Source organism: Alligator mississippiensis, chromosome 3 (assembly GCF_030867095.1).
Source record: "Alligator mississippiensis isolate rAllMis1 chromosome 3, rAllMis1, whole genome shotgun sequence".
Taxonomy (NCBI): domain Eukaryota; kingdom Metazoa; phylum Chordata; order Crocodylia; family Alligatoridae; genus Alligator; species Alligator mississippiensis.
The window spans coordinates 272,791,111-272,805,362 of record NC_081826.1 but is presented as its reverse complement, the minus strand read 5'-3'; the positions used below and the strand labels follow the sequence as shown (position 1 = coordinate 272,805,362).

At 40.5% G+C, this 14,252-nt stretch overlaps 1 protein-coding gene across 1 annotated transcript in view; it reads right to left on the bottom strand.

The window, feature by feature from the left end:
• HCN1 (hyperpolarization activated cyclic nucleotide gated potassium channel 1) overlaps window positions 1–14,252 on the bottom strand; it is a 311,415-nt gene that overhangs the window by 15,463 nt on the left and 281,700 nt on the right. Inside the window, exon 6 of the mRNA XM_059723553.1 lies at window positions 9,953–10,193. Coding sequence (XP_059579536.1) covers window positions 9,953–10,193 — 241 coding nt within the window. The remainder of the gene's footprint in view (window positions 1–9,952; window positions 10,194–14,252) is intronic.

Below are 14,252 nucleotides of genomic sequence, written 5' to 3'. Positions count from 1 at the left end.
CCAGATAGTTACTGTACATATCTTTAGGTCTTGTTATATATAGGGTATGTGCACATATTCGTGGGACCTGCTCTATGATCACACAGCTAACTATAAGATGCCTGATTGTAGATCAGGTTTGTTTCTACAGACATTCACTGGGAGCTGCACTGGGAAAATGATATAAGTAAATCAGCAGGGGGGAAGAGGCAGGTGGGATTTGGGAGAGGGGAAGAAGTGAGTCTGCAGGAGGGTTTGCAGGGGGGTGTTGTCTGTCTAGGAGTGGAGTGACAGGGGGCTAAACACAGCCTGACTGGGGGTATGTGGGGTTTGGAAGAGCACAGTCCCAGGGCTGGGGCAATCAGCTGGGTTTTTCCAGCCCTGGGGTTGCTTTCTGATAGGGCTGTCCAAAGCTGCGGTCCCTGATTTGATTCAGTGGAGATTTGGCCTGATTTGGTGGCCAAATCTCTGAATCTGAATTGAATCAGGACACCTTTTAATCTCTCCGAATCAAGTAGGAATCCTCCGAATCAATTTGGAGAGATTCAGAAAGATTTGGAGATGCAGACATAGACACAGTTTTAAATGTTTTGTATACATACCTCAAGACACCAGGCAGACCATCAATGCTGCATTACTGGGGCGGATGGAGTGTTCCACAGGAGCATGTGGGGCTCCCCAGTGCACTCAGGAGCAGACCCGGAAATGGACAAGAAGCACCTCTGGTCCGCTTCTGGATCCAACAGGGAGCATGCAGGGGGGCCCCCCTGTACCTCCGGCTCAGCAACTGGTGCCTCCCAGGTCTACGGGGACACCCGGGGTCCCCCTGTGACCGATCACTTAGCTGGGGGTGTGTGGGGGGGCCTCCTTGCGTGGTCCCTGGCAGACCCAGAAACGGACTAGAAATACTTCTGGTCCACTTCTAAGTTCGTGGTCGAGCACATGGAGGGCCCCCCTGCACTCCTGTGGGACGTTCCATTCACCCCAGCATTGCAACTATCACGAGCCACACCTGGTATCTTGAGATATGCAGAAAAAACATTTAAAGCTGTGTCTATGGCCGAATCGCTGATTCTCCAAATCAGCATCGAATCTTCAGATTTGGATTCAGCTGAATCAAATTGGGGACAGTGATCCAAATCAATTAATTGAATCACTGTCCCTGATTTGGGCCAAATCCAAATCTGAGTCGAATACAGCCCGTTTCGCACACCCCTTCTCTCTGAATGTGTGCAGACATTCGGTAGATTGGGCTAACCTACTCCTGATCTAACTTAATTCACCTCCTCAGGTGAACAAATTTAGATAAGGCTGGTTATTTTTTGCCTGCTCTAATCTCCCCAAACATCTATACAGAGTAGCACTTAGATCCATCTAACCCTAGTTAGGTCAATCTAAGTGTAATATCTGAACATACCCTATATCTGACATGAATCTCCAGATTACAACCAGAAGGTGGCAGAGAGAGATTAAATGAATACTGGTTTCCATTTTCTCCCAAACAATGTCTAAATGTTGTGTTATGTAGCTATGCAGATTCTTGACTGCAGAACTGCTAGAAGAACAACTGAAATTGGTTTTGCCTAACCATCTTGACATTCTGTTGTGAAAGAGGATAAATGATACTCCTTCCCTGATCCATATGGAGTGGGAAGAGATGAAAAGCATCACACAATGCTCGACTAAATCAATCTTGGTAGTGTCAACCAAATTTCGAATGCAAATACAACTTACAGAGAAGATGCCATATTATAGCAAAGCATTAAACAGTAAGGAAGAAGAAAACTGGCTGGCTGTAATTGTATATAACCCATCAGGCTGCTTTCAAGTATATGAAGTGAACTGAGGAAGGGAACTTTGTACCACAAAGCATTTCCCACATCTCCCAATTATAAAATCGGCCCAATAAAAGATATGAAAAGAGGAAAAAAAATCCTTGCCCTCAGATATACGGAAACATCTGTTGAAGGCAGAGGAAGTCTGAAATATATTTAGTGTTCCACATTATTATGGTATTATTGAGAAACATGGGCAATGAGCAATTATTTTTAAAGATCAAAAACAATTTCCGTTCTAGCCTCAATTTTAGTCACCTATGACTTTCTGAATCTTTCACCTAAATCTAATCAACAATTCACTATTTATGGTGCCTGTTTCCCTCTATTTAAACAATTCATAGATTCATAGATTCATAGATGTTAGGGTCGGAAGGGACCTCAATAGATCATCGAGTCCAACCCCCTGCATAAGCAGGAAAGAGTGCTGGGTCTAGATGACCCCAGCTAGATAATCATCTAACCTCCTTTTGAAGACCCCCAGGGTAGGGGAGAGCACCACCTCCCCTGGGAGCCCGTTCCAGACCTTGGCCACTCGAACTGTGAAGAAGTTCTTCCTAATGTCCAATCTAAATCTGCTCTCTGCTAGCTTGTGGCCATTATTTCTTGTAACCCCCGGGGGCGCCTTGGTGAATAAATACTCACCAATTCCCTTCTGTGCCCCCGTGATGAACTTATAGGTGGCCACAAGGTCGCCTCTCAACCTTCTCTTGCGGAGGCTGAAAAGATCCAGTTTCTCTAGTCTCTCCTCGTAGGGCTTGGTCTGCAGGCCCTTGACCATACGAGCTGCCCTTCTCTGGACCCTCTCCAGGTTATCAGCATCTTTCTTGAAGTGTGGCTCCCAGAATTGCACGCAGTACTCCAATGAAATAGGCCAATCATTTTCATTTTGGCTTACCTTTTCTAGTCACCTGCACTATCTTGTTGTGGTTCCCTTGAATCTCCTACTTCATTGACTGATTTCTTTTTTTGGTCTTCTGAAGCCAGAAGTGTAAAAATTAGGTGCAAAAAGGTAAGTACTTAAAATCATATTTAGGCACCTCTGTAAATGGCCTGAAATTTCAGAAATGCAGTTTTAGAAAACATCCCAGTGTATCTCAGTTCAAACCTATACTGTCGGCATTAATTGGTATGAAGATAGAGATCCTGATCCAGTAAGATTTAATTATACATTTACCTTTAAGAATGCAGGAACTCCAATTTACTTCAGGCAGTAGACTAATATGCCTAAAGTTAAATATTAATTTTCCTAGATTGGAGAACAAATTTTAAGAACCCTTATTTGTTACTGCATTGGAAATTTGTATAATCATTTACAAATAAGGAAACATTGGATATAAAAACCTATTACATCATACAGTACAAGTCAAAATAAGGTGCAAAACAAAGGATAATCATTAGTCTTTCTCAGCATTTTTTCTGGGTTTCTCAGTAATACAGTATTATGTTACAATTTCTTAAAAGTCCCTCAGTAAAAAAGTTTTACCTATAGTACACCCAGAAAAAAAGTAGAAGTGACAAAATATAATCCAAACTGACTCAACATTTCCCTGGGTATTATTTTCCACTGCAGTGGCCTAAAATATACTGACAGTTATTCTTCTGAAATGGGGAAGAACTCCATAAATAATAGGTAGCTCAAAGTAGTTTTGCCTAATTGGCCTTCACCAAGCTGAAGCAAAGGTGAAGTGTAATTTAATAGAATTTCAAGTAAGGTAGGTTTATTGTTAAAGGATATTTGATAATTTAAACAAAATAAAATATTAAAAATGCACAATATGCTGTCAGATACATGGAAATGATATTCAAGTAAATAAACAGGAAAAAGAGGTAATGCCATAATATATTACTGAGTAGTCTATTTGAGGAGGATTAAAATGTCAGTAGGGCCAAAATGTATTTAATTTATAAAGGTGCTATGCCAATGCAGTTATCCAAAAGTGTTGGTGGCATTTCCCTGACTTTCAACAAATTTGCACTGAGGGTGGAAACAAAAGTCACCTTTGTGTCTCCAGAAAACAGTTTTATGGTGGCACAAAGTGAAAGCAAACAGATGGCCATATCTCCTGTTATGCCATAAATGTTCAAATTTGTGGCTATAGCAGAAGATAGGAATGAATTAGGTTGCTTTATTGTGGCCCTTGTCTGTTTGCTAGAGGCAGAAGAGCTCAGGCAGCATGAAGCTGCTCAGGCTGTCCAGCGTCTCTGGGGCAAAGGCTCCTCAGGCTTGAGGGGCCCAGTCCTGCACAGCACAGGGATTCCTGGGAAGGACTGGCCCTCTCAAGCCTTGAGAGTCACTTTCCCTGCTTACCCAGACTCATCCCTCCAGGGATGCAACTGAGTGAGTGGGGAAAGTCAGGGCCTTAGAGTGCCTGTCTGCAAGTGGGGCTTCTCTGCTTGCATACAAGCACCCTGTGTATCCCACGGCAGAGGGCGGGTGGGGGACGGGTATCTTTCTGCAGGGGATTTCCCCAGGTATGTCTACAAGTGTGGAGTGTGCATCTTCCCCCCTCTGTATTTGCAAATGCAAATGCAGATTTGTCTGCTTGTGCCTGCATGCACAGGAGTAGGGACTCCCACTCCCCCCTGCACTTGCATACACATGTGGGGAAATCCCTCTGCAAGAGATTTCCCTGTGCAGGTATCTATAAGTACAGGGGGCAGCAGGGACAGGGAAAGTTGAAGTGGAGCCAGTAGGGACACCATAGATGTCCCTGGAGCATGATTAGTTGTGCCATGGTATGCTGCAGCACAGCTGATTGTGTATACCGCTAATGATATCTGTTTCTAGCTTCAATGTATTCTGTCATCTGTCACAAAAGGAAGAACCTATTAAATGTATAGCCAAACTATTGAACAATCTCTATATAGGTAACACACATATACACGAAGATGTTCAGAAATTTTGAAATAAATTGCAATTTCAAAATAAAACCATTTTATGTGCAAAGAGTGGGAAAACACATGGCAGCAGAGAATACCAATGGCAGCACTGGTGAACTTTACCCATTGCTTACGACTTTGTAAAGAACTGCTATTTAGAAATAAAGCTATTTCATGTACAATGATCACTTACTATACCACATAGTAAATGATCATTGCGTATGAAATGGCTTTACTTCTGAATCGCTTTTACTTTCTGAAACGCCTGTGTTTGGTGGAGGGGTGTGTGTGTGTGTGTGTGTGTGTGTGTGTGTATTTGTACTTATTGTATATATATATATATATATATATATATATATATATATACACACACATATATTATATTGTATATACTTACACTATATTATATATCATATATTGCACTGCAATAATATGTAATGCATATGAAATTTTATATATGGTATATATTATATATTACTATAATACAGTACATGATATATAATAATGCATTATTATATGAATACATATAATCAAGTGGACATAATTCTGTTCAGTTCATATCTGTCTCCTGGAAATTTTCAGAATAAAATACTCTGTGAGGAACCTTAGATTTTGTGCTAGTCTGGGTGCGTCTACACAAGTGGCTAACTTCACAGTAGCCTAACTGTGCAGTAGCATGCCAGGCAAAACCCATGCTAATATGCTAGTGCACAGCAGTATTAGGCTACTGCACAGTTAGCATCTGAAAAATCCCATGTGCCGGTGCTACTGTGCATGAGTTACTGCGCATTGATTTAGTTCTTGATTATCTAAGGGCTAAACTTAATGCATAGTAACTACGGTACATTAATGAACATGTAGATGCACCCTCTGTGAACCAAAGAAAGGCAAATTTTGTCATCCAGGATATGTGGGCAAAGGGGAGCTGCAAAAAGATAGGTGAAAGGGTAACACCAGAAAGAGAATTGGGCACCCAACATTAATGGGCCCATAATGAACATAAATAGAGGAAGGCATTATGAGCCCTAAGGAGTCAAGACAAGTATTCAATAAAGAAATCATTAAAGAATGAAATGTAGAAAACTTTGCTTTGAGTTTTTATAGCCATTAGACCATATTTGGATCCCTTGGGGATCCAAAAGCATATTTTTAATATGCTTCCCGGAAGCTGAACAAATGTATATAAACACAGGTGTGGAACCAGATGGAGAGGAGATAAGTTAGAGGCAGTTCATTTTCAGAATTAAGGCTTTATCCTGCTTTCATTCAGGTCAATGGGAGTTTTGCCAGTGACTTGAAAGATCAGGGACCAGAGTAGAAAAATAGCCATCTGTGCATCAACAAGAAAGCATTTCAAATAACAACAGGGTACTAACCAGGTTCCCAGAAGATCCTGTTCTATTAAGTACTGTTTAAGATTTGCTGACTTAAAACGTACTATATCTGTATATATATTTTTTATCTTGAAACAGAAGATCAACTGAGTATATTTGAAGCACAAAGGTAATTAATCACATGCTGAAATGCCACTCTAGATTTTAGAAGTTCCACTCTAGTTTTTTGGGGGCTTCTATATTTTTGGTACACCAAGGTGAGGATGATGTGAGCATCAGGAAGCAGATTATGCCAACTCACATTTAGGCCAACTCAGAGTATCAATATCTTTCAGAGAAAGCCCCTGTAATGCCATTTATGCCAGGGATCACATAGGTAGATGGTGTGGGTGCTGATCAGACCATTTTATACCCTTACAAGGAAGTACAGGCAACCCCAGTTTAGCACCCTTAATTGGTTCCTGAAAGACCAAGCGTTAAGCGAAATATGCATTAAGTGAAACCAAAAGTATTTGATGATCCAAGATGGTGACCACAATTGTTTTTAATGACCCAAGGTGGTGACCACAAGCGTTTTAGCAAAATTCACTGAGTGCTAAGTTAAACCAGGTATCAATTTAAAATGACCTTTATAGCGAAATAGCACTAAGTGAAACAGTGTTAAGTAGGGGTTGCCTGTAATTCTCAGATACCTTTCTAGAGTTTGATTCTGTCACTGTAGGTCATTTACAGTGCATCTACACATCGTTGTGCTTTAGTATTTCTTATTGGAAGTACTAAAGCAAAGCACAGGAACCGCCTGTACTGCACCGTGTATGCAGCGCACGGTTAGATTTTGCCGCTATGTCACTGTAGCGGCATCCTATAACAGGGGAGTGTGCTGCTAAGGTGACACAGCTGCCACTTGTGTGCACACTCACGTGATCGCTACATCACTGCAGTGTGCCATATGGTGATGTAGAGCATTGCTATGTCTCTGTAGGGCAATGAGTAGACACGTCCTTAAACTATGTGGCTGGTTTAGAAGGAGAGAATCTTATCAGGGGGTTGGAAGAAGCACCAAAAGCCCTTTTGTAAACTAACACAATGGATAAGAGGAAAGAACCTACTAGAATAAGAGGACAGTTAATCAATTTAGCTTATATTTAATATATAAAAAGTACTTTCTTCGGCTGGCACTTAATGACCCAATAAGATATATTTTTAATTAAAAGAACACAACTGAAATAATTATGTACTGATTCTTCTATTATTTACATATATCAGAACTAACAGGTATAAATGGTTTTATACCAGTTTTGCACCAGTAAGCATAAATGAGATTAGTATTAGGCTCATTAAATGCATTAAGATATTATTTCTGCTCTATGAATTTGCAGTAAATGGCATTGTGTACATTTCCCCATAAAAAGACATACATTTGTAATGTATTCATAAAGAACTTAAATCTTTTCTCCTTCCCATTTTATGTGCATCTAACAACTTTCTAGGCACTTCCTCTAGCACAAAAATATTACAAGCAATTTAATAATATAAACCATCTGCTATTCAAGACACTGTGATATTAAGAATGAATGAAAGGCAACTCATTACCATTTTCTGCCACTGCTGTAGCACAAAGGAGTGTGAAACAGAGAAATTACAGATAACAGATTAGACAAAAAGACCAAAACAAAACAAAATCACACACATACAAGGCGGGCTGGGCCTGATTCACCTGATTCTGAGACAGCCAGTGGGCAAGAAAATATACAGCTCAAATGGCCGAACCTAAAAGCAGACTCTTACAATGGCAACTGCCCGGCAGCCTTAATTATAGACAGCTCTTTCAGTCCCTATATAATTTCAGCCTATATAATTTCCATGGACATGTTTTAGAAAGGACAGTATTTTGGGTTTCTTTTATTAAATTTTATGTCATAATTTTGTAATGTGCTATATTTTGAGAGGAAGCAACACAGGCATTTTTCTCTTAAGGTCTGAGAGACATTCTGGATATTTGCTATCATAACAATATGATTTTTTTTTGCTTCCATTATTCAACACAACATATTTATACTCACTTCTGCTGTTTTGCTATCTCAAATGCTTTTTTTTTTCTTTGTACAATAGATTAAATTGTGATGGTTAGAGAAAAAGCATGAAAAGCTAAGGAGTTACTTGTGCCACTACAGACATTCAGTCATCAGAATACAGTTTTCATATTGGAATCTCATTGGACCTAAATATAAAAGTGCTATGGCCAGTTTCAGAACCTAGGTCCTTACTCATCTACAAATCTGTATGCCATCGAAATATTACTGAACTGGAGATGCATAAGTTTTCAGGAGATTAGCTCAATTTATCAGCTGCACCTCGATAAGGTGCATCTCTATCTTGCCTTCTACCTGATTTCAAGCTGGCAAGGCAACCTATCACTAAATATCACTGGTTAGGCTTTACATACAACAAATTCTGAAAGACTCTTGAAACAATTCTGCAGCACTTCATGAGTTTTAATGAAAATGAATGGGCTTTAATGAAAATTAATACAAAAACTAAGGGTGTGTCAACACAGCATTAACGTGCTGTAGTTAATGCGTATTAAATCTAGTACCTCCATTGTGAGATACTAAGAAAATGTGCATTAGGCAGTCTTAATGAGCCTTAACTAAATAGCACAAGGTTCCTTTATACATGCAGGGTGGCTGCTCTGACACTGTAATGGTGAACCTGCTAGATTGTGGTAATTACTGTCTTCCAGCAGATTCCAGCGTCACTTGTATCAGTGTACCCACTCTGAAAAATGGTGGTGAGGCACTTTAAAATTAGTTCAAAGCACCCTGCCACCATTTTTCTGCGCAGGGACACTGATGCGTATGACACTCTCGGAGCTGCGCTAAATAAAGTGTCTCCCCCCACCGAGCACATCTATAAATACCCATGGTTTTTAGTGATGCTTTAATGCAAATTAAAATGGGATAATGTGCATTAAACACATGTGTAGATGCACCCTCAGTATCTATGAGCCAATTCTGTAACAGTAGTTGATGTAAGTGATAAGTGTATATGCTCAAAACAACTTTTGCAAAATATGCCATTTGTAACCCTAAGTAGATACTCTTCAATTGAACTAAAATATCCTATAATCACAGCCAGTATCTTTTTCATGTTGGTTGGTTAGTATGTATGAAAAGTATACCTACATCCATATTTAAATAGTATAACTCCCTTCAATTAAATGGAAATCTATTTTTCATTAGCATTATGAGAATTAAATTGGACTAAAATTAATATTTAGTTCTTATTAACATACATCTGTCAGAGAATTGTCTAGTTAATTAGAAAGGCTAGACTATCACAGCATACACTGGAAGTCTAATTAATGCTGCATGCTAAAAATTAGTGAAAGTACACAAAAACAGCCTGAATCTCCACTGGCAATACTTGAAAATCACAAGAAATAATGCTTTTTTTTAATCCACTGTTTAACTTCCTTTTTATTTTTATTTTTGTACAATGGATTCTTTTTCATTGGTATACTTTCACACTGAGGACTAAAAACTTGCAATCCATTTTGAAGGTGATTTCTGCATATTTTATCTTTAAAATATTCTTCGCTTTTAAATCTACTATGCAAATTCGCATGTATCCTTAATAAAATATAACACATTATCTAAGAATGCTTTTAATATTAAGCCAAATTTAGCTTATATAATTATTATAGGCAATATCTGAGAAAGGACATCCTTTATATTTAGTAGTAAGCAATCACTCAATACATTATTTAAAAATATTTCAGGCACCATTTTGTGCATTAGAGTTCTCCAGGCAACAAATGCTCAGCAGACACATTCTGATATCTGTTTATGTCTGGCATCTGAACACGTTTTGTTCTAGTGCATTCGCCCCAACCTTATCGTGCACTTCTTTCCCACTCACCTCCAAAATAAGAGCCATCTGTCAGCTTCAGCTCCTTATTGGACTTGGTGATGACACCAGCGACCCCATGCTGAATAAAATACATCTTTTTACCCACAGCACCTTCTCGGATAATGTAATCACCAGGCTGGAACACCTCAAAACGCAGTTTGCTCAGCATGGCAGTCACAAAATTTGGGTCTGCATTGGCAAAAAGAGGCATTGTGGCAACAAGCTTCCGACAGTTGAAGTTGACTATCTCCTAAAAGAGAAGGAAACATGATAGCAATAGTTAGCCAACAGAAATAGTACAATGTAGTAGTATGAGTAGATAGACAAAACTCCCCCACCCCACAAAAAATCCACCATGTACTTACTGAATAATTAATTTATCGTGCACCTTATTTCTAATAATTTTAATTTTCATCCCTGTTTCTGATTAAAAAGGTAAAGAGAATAGAAACACAAAAAACACCAAGCAGTTTTATATAATTAAGGTGAAAAATAGTCTCTTCACAGCATTCTGCATGTTAGGTACTCTTGTTGATCTTTCAAGAAGGAAAGAAAGATCAAGAATTATAGCTACTGAGAGACTAGTTGCAAAAGAAGACAGGTCACATTTTCTGCTGCCATTGCTCCAATACATTGATTTTAAGTTACATCAGCAGAAAAACTGGCCTACCATTCTACATGACAGTGGGAGCACAATGCACACCATGGGCTTGACCCAAAGCTTGATGAATTAAGGAAAAGAGTTATTAAATCAGCCCTTGTTTTGTATTGGTTAACTCAGTTGGCTGACCTACACGAGATGCTACCGTGGAGTGGTTACTGTGCATTTATTAACAAGTACTAAATAAATGTGCAATAACCAGAGTTACTGCACAGTAGCACTGGCATAGTATTTCCATGCTGTGACACACTACTGTGCAGTATTATTTGGCTACTACACAGTCAGTGGTCTCATGTAGATGTGCCCAGTGTTTCCTAAACATGTGACACCTGGAACATATTTTTTTCTGGATTTAAATTGGTAGCACACATTACTCTTAAACTCCAAAAGAGAGTGAGAGAGAGAGACTTTCAAAATATGTAACATATTTCATTCCCCTGCCAGAGAAACCATGCAAGTTCTGAGATGTATTGTTAAAAGCTTGACAACAAATAATCTTTTTTTAACCAAAGGATTAGTCTTATACTAGTGGTTCTCGATTTCCATAACTTTTCTGAATTTCATGGCACAGCAATTGAAAATCACTCAGCTAAGTCTAAATTTAGAAAAGATATCGGGGGGGGGGGGGAAGCTGAAGTTAAAAAAATTGAGAATCACTGTTCTAGCTGGTGCCACTTTAGGGTGGGAGGGTCAGGATTTCACCTGGCTATACCCTGCACTTTCCACTCTCTCTCCTCCTGCCCCCTGGTCTGTACTTCAGGGGGAAGGGCAGCCCCAGCCACTGAGGCTGCTCCTGAAGATCTAACACCAACAACCAATCCCATAGCCCCTTGTGGAGGGAATAAGCCAGGCAGCAAAGAAATTCATAAAAGCAGACCCTTGCATCAGAAGTGTTGCTAACTTTGTGGGACTTTGTGGAAGGTTCAAGTGGAGATTATCATTGTTTTATTTGCTTCTAATGTTATATTAAAAGTATGATGAGAAAATAGATTATATATTCATTTGTTCATAAATGCACATAACATAAAGATGAAAACAAAGGTCACTTTTAAATTCTGCCAATTACCATTCAAAACTAAATATTACCTGAGCAATAGCAATCAATGTATGCTAGAAATTAATTATAGCAAACAGGGGGAAGTTTTTATAATGCTGGAAACACACGACTAGAAAAAATCTTGGGATCATCAAATCCAATCCCTACTACCACTTCATTAAGAAGATGAAAATTACCATTCATTAAGATTGCTTTAGCCTTTACTATTAGATTTTTGTTGCACAATGAATTATGCTCATGACACAAGAGAAATAACCGTACTGTAATGGATCCGTCATTCTAAAATAAAAAAGGAAAAATCGGAGCGTACCAGGGGAAAAGCATTGCCTGTGAAGAAGCAAGATGTTATCTTCAGCAAAATCTTACTCCCCATTAAAAGCTCATTCCAAATTTATGCTTGTACTATTTTTAGGATAGACTTACAACACCTCATAACCTTCCCCCAAGAGAATGTCACTCCATAAGAACAAGGTGGAAATAGTAGTAAAATTAGAGAAAGTAAAGGAGAAATGTAGCAATTCCCTTTGGTTTCAGACTTCACAGTTTCATCTCTATAGTTAGGGTGTGGACACATGAATGCTTGGAGCCCTTTCAAAAGGGGAACCTTTCAAAAGGGCAGCAGCTGTACTTCTAATTGTAATGTGTGAACAAACTGAGAATGATTCAAATGCAGAAAAATTCTCCAACTTTAACCCTGGATGAAGGAGTGTTAAAATTGAAGAGGGTTTTGCTGCTTTCAAATTATTCTCAGCTCATTCACACATGACAGTCAGAACATACCAGCTGCTGCCCTTTTGAATTATTTCCCTTCTGAAAGGGCACCAAACCTTCCTGTGTCCATACCCTTAGATATGTACTAAATGCACTTTACTCCTGCTTCTTTTGATAGAATGAGTCAAGGGTATAAGAAATTGTGCAGTTTCATATAATTACTGTATAATGAAATTTCACTTTAAGAACTGAGGAGCTAGAGACAGAAGGAGTGGAAAATAAGACATGACTCAGTATACGTAGGGTAATGGGCGCAGAAAGCAGAAGATATAATCCTGACCTCAGGCTGAAGTCAATGAGAGCACCTCACTAAGTCAGAGACACAACTCCCACTGACTTCAACAGGGCCAGGATTTCACCTGATATTTGAAAGGTCTTCTAAGAGCTCTGGAAACAAAACAGAATTCTCACCATCAATCACTCTCCCCCCCCCCCCCCGCCCCCCTTCCTGCCTGCTCCACACTTTCTTTTATTTGTTTAGCCCCACGCCTTTGAGCTAAGCTCCTTTAAAAGGCCTGGGATTCCTGCATTCCTGCATGGGGAAAGGTGTGGTGGCTCTTGCTGAGTGGGACTGCATGGCTCCTGGGACAAAGGCAGCAGGGCGTAGAGCCCTAGCCTGCATCTGGTCTCTGCCCTGCACACGAATCTGGGGGGCATGTGCCCACCATGCCTCCCCTGGGGGTGCTTGCAATGGCAGGAAGCCATGCCCCCCCAACCCCTGGACGAGCTGTCCATGGCACTGTTGCACAACCTGCCCCATTCACCCTAGCCTCTGCCCCACTTCCTCCCTAACCAGGGGGGCCTCAATCTGCCCCCCTGCCCCTTCCCTTTCCCTCCACCCCACAGACTTACTGGCACAACACTGCTTTACAGGCACCAGAAGAAAAAAAATCCTGAGATTTGATCTCTCTTATTGGAGATCATGAGTCAGAGTTAATTTGACTTGGAAATCGTGACTCTCACAATTTTTTGGCAAGAGTTGGCATTATTAGCTTCCTTTCACTTCAAGCACAAAAACACTGCTTAACTTTTGGTTCAAGCTGTGACTGGATTAAGGTACAAAGCCAAAGGCCCAATCCTAGGGCCTTAGCTCCCTGACTGATATGATATGTGTATAGATGGATCGAAGTTTGGAAAGGGGGTGCAGGAGCAGCAACCTTCACTGCAGGGGGGACTGCACCCCAGCTCGCAGACTCTGTCTCCATACCAAGGTGTGCAGATCACACCAGAGGAGCAGCAACCTTTTTAAAAGTCCCTGGAGCAGGTAAGGAATCTTCCCTGCAGCCTCCCTTCCCCTCCCTGCTCAGTGGAGTGTTCACTGCCTTCCCCTGCCCATTGCTGCTGCTCTCCCCAACTGCGCTGGAGACAGAATCATAGAATCAATGGAGCGGAAGGGACCTGTAAGATCAAGTCCCGGCCTGTGCCATAGGCAAGAGATTAATGAGCTCAAACTAGCTCAATGAGGTGCTTATCCAGCCTCCTCTTGAGCGCCTCCAAGGATGGCGAATGCACCACCTCTGCTGGGAGTGTGTTCCATGTTTTAGTTACCCTTATGGAGAAGAAGTCCTTCCTTATGTCCAGCCTAAATCTTCCCTCTATTAGTTTGCGCTCATTGGTCCTCAACCTCCCATGGGGTGCGTTCCTTAAGAGTTGCTCCCCTAGATCTTAGTGCTCCCTCCCGACATACTTGTAGGCAGCCACCAATTCACCTCTCAGTCTCCTTTTACTAAGACTGAACAAGCCCAGCTCCCAGAGTCTCTCCTTATAGGTCCTATCCTCCAGGTCCCTAATCATGTGGGTGGCCCTTTTCTGCACCCTCT